The sequence below is a fragment of the Micropterus salmoides genome, unplaced genomic scaffold, assembly GCF_014851395.1.
Source record: "Micropterus salmoides isolate LMB-PRFRI ecotype aquatic unplaced genomic scaffold, ASM1485139v1 Ms_hic_scaffold_16, whole genome shotgun sequence".
Lineage (NCBI taxonomy): Eukaryota > Metazoa > Chordata > Actinopteri > Centrarchiformes > Centrarchidae > Micropterus > Micropterus salmoides.
The window spans coordinates 16,920,971-16,938,956 of record NW_024040707.1 but is presented as its reverse complement, the minus strand read 5'-3'; the positions used below and the strand labels follow the sequence as shown (position 1 = coordinate 16,938,956).

The window sequence follows — 17,986 nt, the reverse complement described above, 5'->3', positions numbered from 1 at the left end:
ATGGCAGCCAATTTTGATTTGCATGTATTTTTGTCCCCTTACTTGTCTTTAAGGTCCAGTTTGACAAATGCATGTCCAAGTCCATTTCCTGTTCTGCACAGTAATGAGAGCCCATGACTTATGGTTTCTTGGGTCAAATAGCAAACCTGTGCCTGTGAGAACATATCAAATGATTATGTGTGCAACCTGTTGGTGGTAATCACAAGGGATGTACAGGACCCCACACATGCCTATTTTATTGTTAGTTTGTTGTTAGCCTCATCTAAGGCTAACAAAAAAGGATAGACAATGTCCTGTGCTGTAAAGATTGCAAAACACAGGTAAATTTAAACATTGGGCTAACGTTAAATACATAAAATTGACTTGACTTCAGAGAAAGTGCAGCCTTCAGTGTCAAAATGATCTCTTAAATAGCATTTATATGTTAAAGTCTCCACACAACAGTTAAGGCAATGCAGTCCCCTTCTAGAGGCCACATCCATGTAATGTTTTGGGTTAGGTGGCGCACACTCACACAATTTTTCATCATTTCATGACATTTGACATGCAACCTAGAGCTTTCTGAGGCCTTGGGGATAAAGGTTAATCAACACTTGCTCCAGGTAAGTTAATGGAATGAGAGCTGGGAGACATTTAAGGGAAAAGAAGAGTGACTTTCTACAAGCTAACGTTAACTTACTAGCTAAAACATATCCAACATGGATAAGACGCATGCCTTTGGTGTGAGAGATCCGGCTTCGATTCCCACTGTGGGAAGACCCCTGTGAAAGACACTTGCTCCAAAGGCGTGTGACCTCTTGACACGTATGGCAATTGTTGAGTCGCTTTGGATAAAGGCGTTATCTAAATGAACACATATAATATAAAACCGCCATCCTGTGGTTGTACGCTCTCGGGACAAATAGTTATGGTAATGGGACAATTCGCTATCTATATTTCTTCAGAAGTAACTGTAATACCTTCTCGTTCTCTTCGACTCCTTCTAGGTGCGTTTCTTCCTCTCCCTCGAAGTCCGACAAAACTGCATCTTCATCTATCTCAGACATATTTGTCAATTCGGCTTATGTTGTCACCGCGTGAACATAAAATTACCAAGTCGGTGCAGCGGGAACAGTTGATAGCTGAAAAGTAGTTAACGTTAGTCCAACTGCGCTGAGTTTAGTTAACGCTGTAGAAGTGACTAGCAAAGCTAGTTAGTAGCCTAACATATGTTTATGAGACCGGCCTGCTAAGTTACAGATAGTTAGCTTGATAACCTGTTCAACTTTGTAACTTTAACGTTACATTTTAACAATTATAAAGCAAGAGAAATGTACATTTAGCGGTAGAGGTTAGCTAGTGTTAACTCTTTGATAAAGCTACCCGCAGTTTGACGATCCCCTCGAGCATACTAACAACCACGTTTGTTGATGTTGTCATGGAAACTCAACGACAGGTGTGTCAAGGCCATGGGGCAAACAAACTTCTGCAGGCCAAGATGTTGCATTAGAGACCTCAGTACAAGAGTTGCATATATTCCTCTTTTTTTAAACCACAGATGTTAAAAAACAGCGTTGGAAATTTCAAGTTAAAATGACGAAATTTTAGCTACCCATACCCAAACAAGACATCATCGACGATGAAAATGAATCAATTTACAGGAGCTTCACGAAACGCAATCACATTATTGAACAAGTACATAAATAAAAAATTACTTTCTCCAGAGTAAACTATGTATTACATTGTGAATTCATATCTGGAATATGACACTTTAAATCTACACTGTTAGCGTGACTATCAAAATCTTTTCTAAAATGTGTAAAGTCCAAGCCCAGATCAGTCATTCACTGAATGACAAGGCCTATAGCATTAAATAAAAAAAATATATGGTGCATAGACAGTAATATTACAAAATCACATTTGCCACCATAAAGATCTATACTGATCTTTCATTGTCCAACAGCAAATGTTTCCCAACCACATAAAGCTTGTTTATCACACACAAGCTCTGAAGCAAGAGAGAACTCAAAAACTGCATCATTCAGGAAGAAAGCAAAAAAGTGCATTCTGTGCAATATCCTGACATTCGCTGCTACAGGATCAGTTCATGAGTGTATTACCACTGTTGAGGTAATTGCAATGTCAAACCAAAATTAAGAAGTTTATCAATAGCTATCTATACAACATTAATGGTGAAGGGTTGCGTGCTAGGCTTCATCGCTGTCCTGTCCGGGTCAGGAAGTTGTGATTGCAGGGTGAGGGCTTACTCCACTTGCATATTGCGCAACAGAAGCCCTTTTTTCACACCTCCCTGCAGCATCCTGGCACCAAGACTAGTGCCTGTAATCCCATCACTAAAGACAGAAAGAGAATAAAATAATGTTGAGCGCACACACACACACACACACACACACACACACACACAACCCTGTGAGATACAGTCACATCCACCATTGCTGGCAAAAGGTTGTATTGGAGTAGTTGTGAGTTATATACTTATAAGCAAAAGGCCTTTCAATTAAAGTACAGACCAATTATGAACATGGTCATCATACATAGCTGCAATTAAAATAAAAAACCCTGTATAAACAATAAAAGAGGAACAATGCATGGTAGTATCCAGTATAAAAAAACCCGACAATTTCGGCAAACCTAACACCAACTGTACACCTGAAACAACTGTCAGACATCAACATGGAGAGTCTCTTTGTAACTTCACTGCTGCTTACATGGGGCTAAACTTCCTCTTCTTAGGATCAGGAGGTTCAGGTCCATCTGCAAGTCTCTGCAACCAAAACAAAGAGGTCCATGAAATCAATATTATATGCACTCAATCAGTAACAAACATCATGATTCTAAGCATTGTTGTCCAACTCCTATAGTCAGACACTGAGACATGACCAACCTCTTTGCCTGCAGCGTCCTGCTGGACTCTTCTCTGCTCCAAGTTTTGCTGCGGGCAGATAGATATGGAAGTTAAAGTATAGACATGATTACAAGAGGAATTTTATTAGGCTGCAACTGTGTAATTTTTAGATACCTTTTAGATAACAGATAGTAAAGTTTTAACACAATAAACAATTTAACACACTGAAAACAGGTTGCCTTTTCAGCAAGGAGTGAACAGATATTCCTTATTAATAATTTATGCAATGTTTGTAACTGTGTGAAATTGTATAACCACCTTATGTAGCTCAGAGAGCTGCTGATGCCTGATAAGGGCCTCCTTGCTGGGGAACTGCCTCCTACACAGCAAACAAGCCAGTTTCACCCAGTCTGTCATTCTCCCTTCCCTCTCATCTTTCTCGCCTCCCTCTTCTTCGCTGTCAGTTTCTCCACTGTAGGCCGGAACCAGACCCTGCTGCTGAGGTGGAGAATGCTGCAGAAATAACATGCAAGATCAAAGACTGAGGAACAAATAGACACATATTTTGGTAGTATGCGCTAACAATTTCTACAAAATGACAGGGTGTAAGAGAAACAGCAAGGAAAACAGACCAACACAGGACACACAAGTACAAAACTGTGACCAAGTCCTTACTTCTGCACTTTGTCGGATCTGGTCCAGAAACATCTGAGGCCGTTCAGACAGGGCCCCCTGCAGGACAGAAAAGCAAAATCAGTGGGATTACCAGGCCAGACCTTATCTTATGCAGACATTGTCTTATTTCTTACACTTTGGCAGGATGAGTGGTTTTAGGAGCAAAAGCTCGAGTTTTCTGGTTGATGGACATTCTCCTCAGTCACAATGATACCCTGCTGCCATGAGGGTACAAACGTGTGTACAGCTAAGCATGTGTCACGCACCTTTTTCTCTAGAACAGCATAGCCTGCATCAGCACTAGCAGATTCTCTGCGGTCATCTAGGCGACTGTGGCCAGGCGCCCTAGTGTAACCAGGTGGTAGCGCTGTGGACCCGACGCCAGGGGAGGAAGAGACAGAACGCATGTTCTCCTTCTGTCTATTCAGACTCTTAGCCCAGCGCTCCATATCTTTGGCAATCTGTTTATATATACACACCAAGTGAGGCAAGTTAGCCAGTTAAATTGACTGAAGAGAGGACTTACAGTTTTGAAATGCTGCATCTGAAATGCCACAGCAAATGTTCTGTTTTTTTGTTGATAATTTGTAAGGAGGTCAACTGGCAACTGGTCAATTTTGGCCACAGTATATTATTGTTATTTTGTCAACTAACAAAGAGGTGTTGAATCATACATCATACATACATGAACATATGGTGTCCACCCTTTTACAGAGTTGTACATATGTAAAAAAACAAATAAAAACAAAGAGCCAAGCAAGAAAAAAGGTATTTTTTGGTTCTCACAAAAGGTTCACTTTGAATTTTCTGTGGATCACTGTCAGTACTTTAACATGTATCCAGTATGTAGAGTACCTGTTGAGCAGTTTTATTCCTGGGTTTGTCTTTTTTCTCCTTGCTGCCAGGGGAAGCAAACAGTGAGTCTGAAGGGCCTGCGCTAACACCCATGGGAGCACCTTCTGTGTCTGACTGGCCGGCAGCAGCAGGAATGTAGTTGTGCTTCTCGCCATCCCAGTACATGTACTGCTGCGTATGAGGGTTGTAGTAGTACTGAAAAGAGGAGTGGCAAACAAAACCAGACAGAAATGCTGAGCAAGAAGACACATTGAGACAAGTCTTTTAAAAAGGGCTGGCTAAACATTGAGACTTCAGTACATTCATCACTCTTTACCTGGGAGTTAGGGTCATAGTAGAGTCCAGTGAGTGGGTCGTAATAGTAGCCAGAGCTTTCGTCATACTGATATGTGGACACATCTGGCACAGCTACAGTCAAAAAGGACAAAGTACATTTACCTCGGGGTTACTTTTTGAATTACTAAACCTTTAATTGATCATAAAAGGTTAGCTTGACTGTTAATCAGGAGCATCATGATTCATATACTTCAGATAAACTGAATTAATGCCTAGCAATTAACCACCCAAAAACATTTTTGTAGGCATGTTCTTCATTTTAACAAAGTCTGTGGACATTAGTTTGACAGAGTGGCCTGATTTAAATGTCTGTCACATATGTACATCTACAGTATTTGCAGTTATTAGTAAATATTTTAATTCAATGTTATTTTAAGCTAACACTGAATTCCTAAAGCTATTTGCATACCCCCTTTGGGCTTGAAAACTACAAATAAATTCTCAAAGTGTAAGGAGATTTGGACACAAAGCACAAAGACTTACGGTATTGCTGGAGCTCGTGTTCAGTGCCTGGGGTAGCAGGTTGGCTGGGAGTAGCTGGTTGTGGCTTTCCTACTATCTCAACCTTAGGAGAGACAGAGCTCTTAAAAACAAGAACGTAATGGCATGAAAGAATGCAAGAGTACAAGAGACATAGAAGAAAAGCAAAATAAATATTGTACCTGTGTGGCTGTTGAGGTGGTAGCTGTGGTGATGAGAGCAGTCTGGGTATGAGTGGGAGGCTGCTGCACAACTGCCGATCTCGATGTCACTGCCTCAGTTGAAATGGAAGCTGCACACAGCCACGCATACACAAACAGCTGGCTCAAGTCCAATTGCACTTCCAAGTTCAATTAAAATTTATACATCTATATAGATCCTATGTTCTATATACTTATAGTGTATGTGTCATACCAACCTGGGGCTGCTCCTCCTGTGTATGTCCCCATCAGGGCTGCTCCTGCACTGGGTAAAGCAGCAGCCCTGACATCGGCCTGGCCCTTGAAAGTTGTGCCATCAAGCCCGGAGTATTCACTTCCTTCCTGATTGTACGTTACTGCTGCCCCCCTGCTGATACACTGCTGTTTCTACACTCTGGCCTCCACCTGATCCATTCTGAGGGGTCTGAGAATAAAAAATGTTATTTTTCCAATGGAGGCAAAAATTTAAACACAATCATAAATATACAAATTTGAAAGAGTTTTCTCCGCCGCACTGATAATTCAGACACGTTACCTGGGTGACGGCCCACTGTGCAGCAGCTATAGCCGTGCTGGCCACTGTAGCAGCACTCACTCTGCTGCCATCCGTCAGGAACACATCACTGGCGTGTAAATGAGGCAGAGAGAGCGTTTCAGTTGACCTACATTTCATAACAGCTTTTCTTGTGATGCAAAAATACATTCACTCTATTTTTAGGCTACTAATTTGTTTTGGGTAATCTTCTGCAAAGCTATTTCTGATCCACTTTATAAACATGCCTAATTTGAGCTTTAATGTGACATGGCCATCGCTGATTTGTACCCACAATATTATCAGAAAATGTAAAAAGAAATGTGCAGCGCTCTTGGCATGTGATTCTCTTTGCTGCCAAGTTTGGGTGTATGAGTTTTTACCGTTTAGAGCCTTTGGCAAACTCCACCACAATAGCCTTCCCGTCAATAGAGAGGGCTGGCTGGAGAGCCTGCAAGATCTGGAGCAGCTGAGATGCCTCCTGTTGGGAAAACATACAGAGAGCTGCCCGTTAGTGAGGATCCATTTGTGTGTAATTAACAGTGTGTGCATGTGTGCTTAGGATAAAACTTATTTCTACATCAGTACACATAAATGACATGATGTTTTGTTTACAGATTCATCTAATCTGAACATAATTTCATTTTATACAACGCATCTGTCTAGCACTTATGCATGTGTGTGTCTGCCTCCTCATGTTTCTTACCACTATGGTAGAGAGTTGTAGAAAGGCAAAGCCCCTGTTGAGATGTGTGTGCTTGTCCTTGATTAGGCGAACATTAGAAGGGGAGAGAGTAGCAAATGGAGCCAGAGCAGATAAGATGGCTTCCAGTGAAGTGTGCGGGCCAAGGTTTCTTAGTATCAGAGCTGTAGGAGACGAAGAGAGAACATTATATTCCTAAAACTATCAAAAAAAACTATAAACTAATAAGATTTATCAATTCAGGTACCAGAAAATATACACTTGTGAATGCAAGTATCCCATGATGCCCCCTTGTGATTTGCAAACTATAGCTAGGTAGATAAAAACGGTCAAAACATGATATAAGGGCAAACATTTGCCATAATACAAATTAAACAATACATTCCAAAAGTACACAAAAACACAAATTAATTAATAAAATTAGAAAGGTCACACCAAAAGGTCTTTCTGAATTGAAGAAGAGCTTGTCATGGTGGGAAATATGGACTCACTGTCATTGGCAACGTCTGCCTGCTGTGTAGCCTGTCCTGGGTTGACAGTAGGACCAGAAGAGTGGTAGGGTGCTGGCAGAGGCAATAAGCCTTGGGATCCCTCCTTTTGAAGACCAACGGTCAAATCCCTCTGCAACTGTGGCAACTTCATCTCAGCCTCTGGGGAAAGACAGCATGCCATTTATTTATGATTATATGCTGAGAGAGAGCTTAATTTATTGTAACATGAGGAATAGCAGTTATATTTACAGCTTTTGGGTTAAACTTTACCTGATTTAGGCACACTGCATTTGAAGCACTTCTCTCGCCTTTTAAAGTTTTGCACACCACACTGTTGAAATGTTACATGACCTACTGTTAAGACTTTTTCAAAGGATGAGCTACTACAGTGACTGATATACATGCATACAAATTTAGATTTCCATGTATGTGTGCCTCGCGATGCAAACACACAACCTTGTTGCAGAGCCAGTCTTCATTGGCACGCGGTTTTGGGTCGCTGTAGTGCATCGACACTCTTTGTCCCAGAATCAACAGCACTCCCTGAAAGAAAAAGAAAGAGAGGGAGGGGGAACAAAGAATGATTATCAGCGATAATTAGGCCATACATGCCAGAGAAAGGCCTCATCTCACAAGAGATGAGAGAGAGAGAAAGGGACGAGAGGGAGAGGGGAACAGAGAGAAAGAAAGCAGAACTGAGGCTGAAAGAAAGAGGACACCAGAGAATTGCAACCTTCAGCTTTAGGAAATTGGGACGGACTGAGATGGTGTATGTGTAGTGTGTGGGTGTCCATTTTTAAGGACACAATGTGTTTTGTTCAATTGTGTCATCCCTCCCCCCTTAAGGGGAAACCTTTTCAGAGTTTTCCACACATCCCCATCCCACTGTCACCACCTTCGCCCCCCAAATAAACAATAGTGGTCCATCGTAAAGATGTAATAATGGTCGATGACCCAGATATGAAAGGTTGAAAAACAAGAAAATGAAGTACTCTACTGGTACTGATTCAACATACAATAGACCATATGCGAAATTATATGTCATACTATCCCAGAGGTGGTGCTGTAAACTTAGGAGAGAGAACATGTCACTGAAGAAAGAGGAGTCCTCTATTAAAAGAGCTTGTGTTGGACAAATGATGAGAAAATGTGGCTGGGAGGGTCCAGTTATCAAAACTATGTTGTTGGGTCCCAGACAGACAGACGTCAGCATAATGTAACATGAATTTGCCTGTTTGTGAAAGTCTGTATAAAGTAGAAAGAAAAGAGGAATTTCCCCTCAAACATTTTAAGACCTACCTACCTCGGGGACAAAAATCATTTCTCCACTACACCATACTGGAATGCATCATGTTGTGCACATGACAGGGCATGATGTGAGTGTACACTTAACCCATATATATCCCACTGTGTGCGTGCGTGCATATATATATATATGTGTGTGTGTGTATGTGTGTCTGTGTAAGGGAGAGTGACCTGGTTGGTCTCCATCCAGCGGGTGGCCTCCTGTATGACATTAAACTCGACGAAGGCGAATCCTCGGCTCTGACCTGGACACCGCCCAGCGCCATGGTAACCGAACAACAACAACAACAACATAACAACAACGCAGTGAGGGGTTAGTGCTTCATGTCCAGAGGAGAGAGAGACCCTGTGTCAGCACTACTAAAAACATTGCTTCCTCTCTCCCTTGGAAATAACACACTTGAGAGCCAGTTGGAGAGCCGCTGTCAAATTCTCTGCAAGGGCGGGAGGATGCAATGTCAAGTATCTCAACAGGGTCAAGGAAAAAGGGAGAGAGAGGGAGAATCCTACCAACTCATCTGTTTGAGTCTGAGCTCTTTGGCTTTGAATGATGAAGCACCCAGGCATCACACACACACACACACACACACACACACACACACACACACACACACCTCTGCTACTCTGAGAGTCAGAGTGCAGTCTGAACTATGTAGCACTTTGGTGGAATGTCTCATCTTAAAAGCTCCATATCCTGCCCATGCATTACTATAACTGACTTACAGCACATTATACAACATATTTAGATCTATAATTTTTCTAAACAACACTGTGTATGGTATCACATGGAGTGTTATCACAAAAAGTCATCATTTATACATGTAAAACTCAGTGACTTGTCCTAAAAAACAGAGAGACAGTGATGTAGGGGGGTGAGAAAAACAGCGCAGTGCGGGGGACTGCAAGTGTGCCCGACTCAGATAGGCACACCTTACAGACAACCAGTGAGTTAGCAAAGGAGGAGGCCAGTGAGACAATGACCTTAATGAGGAATCTTTAGAAAAAGACAAGCTTTTCTGAGTGGTAATAATGGCGCTCGCGTAGCGGAGAGGTAGCTGCAACACTTATACTGGACACTCATACACCCAAAAATAGCTACAGACACAATCAAACATATTCTGCTACCAGTGCTCATTTCTCACTTGACACGGTTAGTTTGTGAGCGTTGTTTATCTACTCAGACACATCTCACGTCAAGATGGATGAGGCAGAATCATGAAAGGGTAAAGACAATAAGAGAACCAAGGTGAAAAGGAAAATTAAAGTATTGGAGTGAAGATCTACAACCTACGGCTGTATGCATGCATTCTTGTCTTAAAGGAAACAATGGATAGGGCTCTCCTTTGAAGCGTGCATGGATGTTTTGTTACACTGTGGGCACTAGCAAACATTCAGACACCAGCAGATCAAAGAATCAAAGCAGGAATCTAAGCAAAGGCCAGTATATACTATATCTAACTATAAAAGGAAGGAATCTCTGTCTGTATATCTGTGTCCATTCACCTGACAAACTTCACGCTTGGTTGGGGTATTGCTGAGGATGCAAGGAAGTGCAGTGTTGCGTATGAATGTTTGGATGAGCAGCTCTTGAGAAAGCTGAGAAACATCGCTCTGCAGAGCCAGAGGGGACTACGTTATACCCAGAGCCATGTAGAGAGACGGTTAGAGTTAACCCTCCATGTGGCTCTGGGTATACCTAAAAAGGCAGAGTTTTGATAACCATGTGCAGTAGTTAACTTAATGTTATTAAGCTAATGTTAGCGAGATACCTTCAATGAACAACATTCTATCCTTTGTCATGCACTGGGTGCCAGCTATAACCTGAGGTAGCTGAAAGGCTTCAGCATGAAGTCATGCATTTTATAAAGAGTATTGCTATAGCAGTAAATATTTTTTTAATGGCAGGGTTTTTCTTTCAGTATCTCCCACAAATGCTGATAACATAAAATAATTGAAGGCTACATTTTGCTTTTCATACGTACAGTGGGTCTTTGGCCTACATTTGGTCAATTAAATGTCAATTAATAAAGAAGCAGAAATATCAATATTGATTATTATTAATAATTTCAGTGTGGCTTTGGGTCTAAAACTATTACTGTGTTGTTAATAAAATAAAAACCGGTGCCGTGTGTACATCTAACACTGTGGGTCTGGAACTGCTGAGTCTAGAACTGCGGGGGGATCCCTGGCTGTGAAAGCTGCAAGCAGCAATACCCGAGCTCAAGTAAATGGCCTGTTTGGAAAAGGCACTGCACCTAGTAGTAGAAATAAACATGTGTTCTTTGTGTGAATTATCTATCCCGAGGTCAGAGTATGAAGAAAGACAGTGACGGTAAGAGAGAAGGAAAAGGAGAGTGAGGATGCTAATTAATAAGAGAGAGAGAAGGGAAAGTCGCCTGAAAGAGCAATGAAACTGAAAAGAGCTGGTAATGGATGAGTGCGACACAAAGGGAGGGTAAAGAGCACGAGAAAAAAAAATTGGGGCAATGGACAAAACCTCACCTGAAGATTTGTTCCTCATGAGGCGAACCTCTCTTGGCTGGATCCCCTGCTCCTGAAGTTGTGCCCGGATCTATGAACACAGTGGCATTATTACCATTAAACTTACCAACAACGGGACCCATGAATCATCACACCACTGCAGAGACATACACTTGCCTCATTGGCTGAGGCATTGGGTGGCAGCATGCGAAGCATTATGATGTTGCTTGGCCTCTGGTTGTGGTCTAGATCTGCACGGTAGTCCTGGTCCCTCTGATCCAACTCCTCAAGGGACAGGTCTGCATCAGCACTCCCACAACTATGCTCCTCTGCCCCATCTGCAAAAGCCTGAATAGGACAGTCAGAAATTAGCAACTGATGTCAGTAACAAAATGAAGTGGAGCAGCTCAATAAAGAGGATGTGGCTTACCCTCCTCTTCACCGCCCCACGAGAGAACCTGTCCTCCTCTCTCTGTCTTGTCGTACTGTATTCCATCTGTTCAGAATGGGTGCCACCATGACCCCAGTTGCCATCCCTACTTCCTGAATGAGAGGCACTGTTCTCAGGAAAGCCTCTTCCACCTCTCCCCCGACCCCTTTCCTGCTGGCCAGTCCGTAACGGCTCAAACTCCCGCCGGGATCCCTCCTCCCCTCTGTGGAGCATGGGAAGGCCTACATCAGGCAGCGACTGAGAGCAAGCCGGCCATGGGAGCCCTTTCCCCTCACGCCCAATGTCCCCTCGCCCATCTCCTCTCTGTTGAAACCCGGGGCGGTCTAGGAGACGACCTGGTGAGAAGTCACAGACACTAAGTGATTGCTCATCACGGCCGTATGGTCTGCACCCCTCTGCACTGACATCATATCCTATTATTGCCTCCTCATCCTCTTGGCCATAGCCTCGGTAGTCCATATCTCGAAAGTTGTGATCATTGTGTGTGTTGCCATAGCGACCTGTGCGGTCACCTCGCCCACCCCTGTGGAAGGAGAAAACAACGTGAGGGATTTGTCTGAGAGGGGGGAAAGGTATCAAATGAATGTTTAACTCACCTCCTTTCATAGTCCATGGTGATCCAGTGACTCTGCTCCTGGTCGGTCCTTTCTCTGTTTGATTACAGCATAGATACCCTGGAAGTAAATCGGCAGTTTACTCTTTAGAATGAGAAGCATTAATCAGGAGGATCACAGTAAAATTTGCAGACTGTAACTATACATCAGTTGTTTATTAGAAACAAAGTCAAAACTTATAATCCACGTACTTTGAATGCTATATCACCTTAGAGTCAATGCTTTACAAACTACTCACCAAAAGCCACAAATTACCCTGCATCATTAATAAACGTATGTGCGCAACGCACATGCACGAGCTTACAATCCAAAACCGAGCATTCAACAATGACTTGTGGCGGTCATCTCGGTTAGTGGGTAAGCTAGCGTTAACTAGTTTAGCCTGAGGTTGGCTAGCTAACGTTTGTCCAAACGGCTGTCAGCCGTTGCAAACACAACAACTGCAGTTTTATGTGAAATAGGACAAACACTTACCAATGCCACATATAACCGACAATAGGTCTTTAAATGTCACGTTGAAGGCCAGGTGAGAAGGATGTATTATTTTTCCAGGGAACCAAGTGCAATTATTTTTCAGCGAACCAAGTGTAAAATGGCCACAGCGAGACGTTTCAGAGTGGGAGGGACCAATACCTGACTCTGTTATATGATTGGTGCTTTGAAAGAGAAGACATAAATGTCGAAGATGATTGGCCGAGACCAAGCCTAACAAGCCAACCCTAAACTAGTATCGTTAGCCCCATGACTGATAAATTGAGGACATGCACGGCATGCGATTCTGTTGAAATCATGCAATATAAAATCAGAGATTAAGATATTTTGACAGGTTATGAGTGTTTTTATTTGGGTCGGAAAAAGAATGCCGGGAATGTTAGGATTGGATTGCTGTAATTATATCTGAATTTATGGATCAAACACATAAATACCTTACAAGAAAATCCTAATTTCATCTTTATTGGGGGGGAAATAATCCAGAAAATCCTAATATGTCACAGGGCAAAAAGAGAAAGAAAAAAGAAAAAGAAAAAACCTGCTACAGCAGCCCACCCCCAAATTCTAGCCTTACACCCTAAGCTTTACCTTCAATGGATTAAACGAAACAACTACTACAGTTGCAATTTATTATTGACATAAGCTAATCATAACAGCAAGATTAAGTAAAATGATTACAATATACTAAGAAAATTAGAAACATCAACAATAAAAAGTTATAGTACAATAATGACAATATCATTAAAGGGGGAATGGGGAGAGTTGAGTAAAAGGCAAACTTGAAATACACATCAATAACATGCCCTTACAAGGCCTTGTAAGACATACAGTACATAATGGGCATTATAGTGAAAAGATAAGCCTATCATCTATCTGAAAGAATATTCAACTTATCAACTATATCACTCATGATTTGACCCACTGATTAACACAATCAAATGGTACACACAAAAAAGGTCCTAAAAACTCATATGTTTAACCTGATTGTGCCTCTACATATTGTACAATGTCTTCCAGTAAAGTGAAGGTTTCTATGTCACTCCGAGTAGCTGTTAAATTTCATTACCCATCTGAGCCATAAAATGAGGCCATTAGGGGTAACTTTGGCATGGAAACAAGGGTTTAGGGTCAGTGACGCAGAAGGCCTTTCTATGCATACAGTACATAGACACATATGTTAATACACACATTCACTGCATGCAAACCTGCATTGGAGTAAAGAAACCACCATACAGTTGCACGCGTGCGTGCGTGCACACACACACACACACACACACACACACACACACACACACACACACACACAACCTTAAGCACAGGTAAGTGATTCAGTATGGGAAAATATCTCATACAATCTAGTTTAGGCATACCCCTGCATAGCGCCTGAGTCAGAATATGGGCCTGAAGGAGCCAAGCCAATGACAGGGAGAAAGCATTCACGAATGTGATGTGTGGACAAAATAATACCCTACTGAAGTTATGAATCCCAACCCCACAACTTACTCTTCTTGACCACTGCTCTCAAGGCACTACATGTAGGCGATACTGTGTAAAATCCACTTAGACATGGTTTTAATTCAAACCTATTTTATATTTATGTCTTTTTTCTGTCTTTCTTTCTCATGTCCCCATTGTCTTTGGCCTGTTAAGACCATCTTCTCTCTTCATTCCAATTATGGCACATTTCAACCAGTTTAAATCTAATCAACTTCAAATCACCCCCACCACCTGCCCTACAAGCTTCTAGATCTGAAAGTTTTTGATAGACTAAAGCAAAATGGCACATAACCTAATTTATAGACCAAGGACCAAGGTGTAAAAGCCTATCAAATCATTTAAGACCAGCTTTAATTTGCTGAGGATAATCGGGTGCTCACAAATTGAATGTCTGCAAAACTTTTCAGGGCCCTCCCCAATATTCCCCCCATGTTTAATATCAGTGGAAGCAGCCTTCTCCATCTGTGCTTAATGGCCACTCCCTCTTCTCTGAGAGCCTATAACAGAAGGCAGGAAGACTTCTTGCAACGTTTCTTGGCCTGCAGTGCTGCCCTAGTTGCCATCTCAAAGACTTCCCTCACACCATCTTTGGTTTTGGCAGAACACTCTTGGTAGCCATAGGCGCTGATGCGGTTCGCCATCTCTTTGCCATCTTCATATTTAACTGGTTCCTGGAAACACGCATCAGAGAGAAGGTTTACATTTTAACATTTATACCAACAAACATGCACATACCAGCATGTTTTGAAACAAAAAAACTGACCTGTTTCATTTTGGCAAGCTCTCGTCTAGTGTGCTCGTCATTACGCAGATCTTTTTTATTGCCCACCAGGATGATGGGAACATTTGGACAGAAGTGTTTCACTTCAGGTGTCCACTTCTCGGGAATATTCTCTACAATGAGTAGAGAGGAAAGAATGCATTAATTAGCAGCATTTATCAATTTCATAATCACATGCTGTTCGATACATAGTGCTGTGAGTGTTGCAAAGACAATACCTAAACTATCAGGGCTGTCTACAGAGAAGCACATGAGGATAACATCAGTGTCGGGGTAGGAGAGAGGCCTCAGTCTGTCATAGTCTTCCTGACCTGCTGTATCCCAAAGTGCTAGCTCTACCTGAGAAAAGAGAGAGAGGGTTGCATGCATAGACTTTAAATATGTAAGGATAGATGGGTAAACAATGGATATGCAAAGGCCATTTGAACATTTAATTAATTTCATGATTTGATAATGATAAGAAACAAGATGATTAATCAATTAGATACAGAAGATTAAATCAGCAACTGTTTTGATAATTGATTAATTGTAGTAAGTTTTAAAGAAATAATTTTTAAAGCGTCAAAGTGCCAAAGATTTCACTGGTTCCACCACATCAAATCTGAAATTTGCTATTTTTCTTAGGCTCCTGTAATAGTTAACTGGGGGGGGGGGGGGGGTTGATGGTTTCAAATGTGAGAATGTGCTGCTTTTTACTATCCTGCATTATAATAAATTGTTTCTCTTTGAGTTTTGTCCTGATGGTCAAATAAAACCAGACATTTGATGACCTGGGGCTTTAGTAACTGATTACTACAAGGAGGATGTCCAAGGTTGCATTTTTCCTGGCTCTCTCCTTGATTTGAGAATGCAACCTTGGACTCTTGGTAACTGATTTTGTGATGTTTTATAAACCAAGCAATTAACTAATCAAAACAATTATCAACAGATTCATCATTAATGAAAACAATTGTTGCAGCTCTAATTACTTTGAATTTTAAATTCAGACAATGTGATAGGCAATCACAATATTAAATAAAACTATTATCACTCATTTTGCTAGACACCTGTATAGTCTCTTCAAGGGTCCCTCCAAAGACCATCATTTGCAGCCTGTTTTAAGGCTTACCTGTTTCCCATCCACTTCAATGTCTGCCACATAGTTCTCAAACACAGTTGGGACATAGACCTCTGGGAACTGGTCCTTACTGAAGACGATGAGAAGACAGGTCTTCCCACACGCACCATCCCCAACTATCACCAACTTCTTCCTGATAGCAGCCATCTATGGAAAAGGGACCAAAACAAGGTTATACTTTTAGGTTACCACAAGTCACTACTCACCATCAATAATTACACCCATGCATAATTTTACCAATCGTTTACGGTTGCACAAACAGGAATGGATTTTAAAAAAGCATTTACAGTGCTTGGTATGTTCCAACAACAGTTCTACTGGCTGGCACATTATGTTACAGTCTTAGACAACGATAGCAACACTAGCAGACCCGCGTCCTTTTATGTGAAGAGTTTCATTTAAAATATTATGACGTGCAACATAAATCTAAACCAAAACGACCAGGCTGGAAAACAGTGAGGCTGCCTCGGAGGTAGAGGGTGTATACGTATAACATTTCCGTGCTGTGCCCCCGTTCCTGCATAAAGGCTGTGCAGTGTTTTAGTCCGGGCCTGTCAAACCAGCTAACGTTAGCTAGCAAGAAAGCTAATGGTGTTTCCCGTGGTATGGGTTATTGTCATTCAAGGTATTCTCACTGAAATTACAACTACAGCATTCACAACACTATTGTGATACTCATTTGAATGAAACAGGAACTGGCTTAAAGTTTAAACGCAAAACTGAATATGATTACCGCTTGATGTTTCTGTGTCCGCCTTTCTCCTCTTCCTGACCGACTGGTAAACTCCGCCCACTGCTCACATACGCATGTGCAAGGATGACATTCGTCAGCAGGCTGCGGCATCTTTACTTTTACGTGTATAAAATATACACGTGATTTAATATATATATATGAATACGGTTTTATTATTCCCTATTAACAAATGAGTTGAATGTATGAAACAGTGTAACAACAGTAATCATCACACTTTTTCATTGTTTTTGTATTGACAGTTTCAAATATCAATAATGCAATTTATTCAGTTGGGTCATTTGTCCATATGTACAATAGCAGTAGACACAAATGTAAAAAAACAAACAAAAAAAACAACTATATATAAATGATAATACAGAAGGAAAAAATAACTCATTTTAAGAGTTTCAAGTTTCAGGTGTATTAGTCCATGTGGAGGGAGAAAAAGACAGCATAGTTACTGTATGTAGGCTACGGACAATTACATCTTAAATTCAAGAACATTTTCACAAAACTTAGCTTTGTCAAGTTCTATGTCACAATTGAGTCATGAAATGTTAAATTTTTTCTATACCCAAGATTTATTTTTATTTATGTTAGCAAGCATGAATCCCGATTATCTTGCATTCAGAGCTCAGAGTACACCGCTCACTCCTGCCTGAGGACTAGGGCACAGAGACTCTTAAGTCTGCAGTCCGTCTGAGCTGCCTCAGCTCTCACACTGAGACTCTTATAAAGCACCTCCATGATTCAGTAGGGGAGATTACCTCTTCTGGCCCCCTTAAAGTGAGCATGTCTTCCCTCTCCTCCTCCTCAGAGTTCATTTGAGTGCATTGAGAAGTTCATAGATGCCATTGCTGCTGCTTCTATTTGTTTCTATGGACACTGGAGGTAAAGTTGCTCTGATTGGCTGCCTTGCTCAGCCAGTCTCAGGTCTATTTCCTGACGGCGGTTGTGGTGGTGGTGCTGTTGCTGCGCTGGTAGAACAGCACATAGGCTTGATTGGTCTGAAGCTGGTTATCTGAGACTGAAGTGACACTGCAGGTGGGTAGATGGCGAGAAATTATGAGAAATAGCTCCAGGTTTAAGCAGAAGATTCAGAACAGAAGAAATTTCACAGATGACCCATAGATACAGTAGGGGTTTCAAATAGACTCTCTATGACATGGACTTAGCAGGGAATTGCATATTAAAACAAATTTATTTGGGTGCAAGGTGAATCTCACCTGGAGTCATTGTAGAAGCACCATCCATTTTCATCTGAACAGCAAGCTGTGTAGTGGCCCATGTTCACCGTCCCCGTGTGGTTACATATTGCATATAAATCATACAGAACTGGGCCTGTGGGGACACGCATAGATATAATGACTTACATGTTCTGTTCTTTAGAACCATGTT

The 17,986-nt window shown here is 41.6% G+C and overlaps 2 protein-coding genes across 2 annotated transcripts; both read right to left on the bottom strand.

Moving 5' to 3' along the window:
* Positions 1-1,614: 1,614 nt before the first annotated feature.
* Positions 1,615-12,645, bottom strand: rbm10 (RNA binding motif protein 10). Its single transcript, XM_038722464.1, is given in 24 exon segments — positions 1,615-2,333; positions 2,709-2,764; positions 2,885-2,932; positions 3,164-3,358; positions 3,521-3,577; positions 3,787-3,981; positions 4,376-4,570; positions 4,692-4,783; positions 5,195-5,276; positions 5,374-5,483; positions 5,610-5,757; positions 5,759-5,815; positions 5,927-6,014; positions 6,307-6,404; positions 6,630-6,790; positions 7,118-7,276; positions 7,388-7,448; positions 7,574-7,660; positions 8,594-8,667; positions 10,925-10,994; positions 11,081-11,251; positions 11,334-11,877; positions 11,951-12,028; positions 12,443-12,645. Coding segments are annotated over 23 exon segments (2,856 nt in total). The 5' UTR covers positions 11,968-12,028; positions 12,443-12,645; the 3' UTR covers positions 1,615-2,242.
* Positions 12,646-12,906: 261 nt separating this feature from the next.
* Positions 12,907-16,666, bottom strand: LOC119905430 (rho-related GTP-binding protein RhoA-C-like). Its single transcript, XM_038722466.1, has 5 exons — positions 16,589-16,666; positions 15,847-16,002; positions 14,957-15,077; positions 14,721-14,851; positions 12,907-14,628 (listed from the first exon to the last, which is right to left on the bottom strand). Exons 2-5 carry the CDS (start codon positions 16,000-16,002, stop codon positions 14,455-14,457), a joined length of 582 nt encoding a protein of 193 aa, XP_038578394.1. The 5' UTR covers positions 16,589-16,666; the 3' UTR covers positions 12,907-14,454.
* Between the last annotated feature and the right edge of the window lie 1,320 nt (positions 16,667-17,986).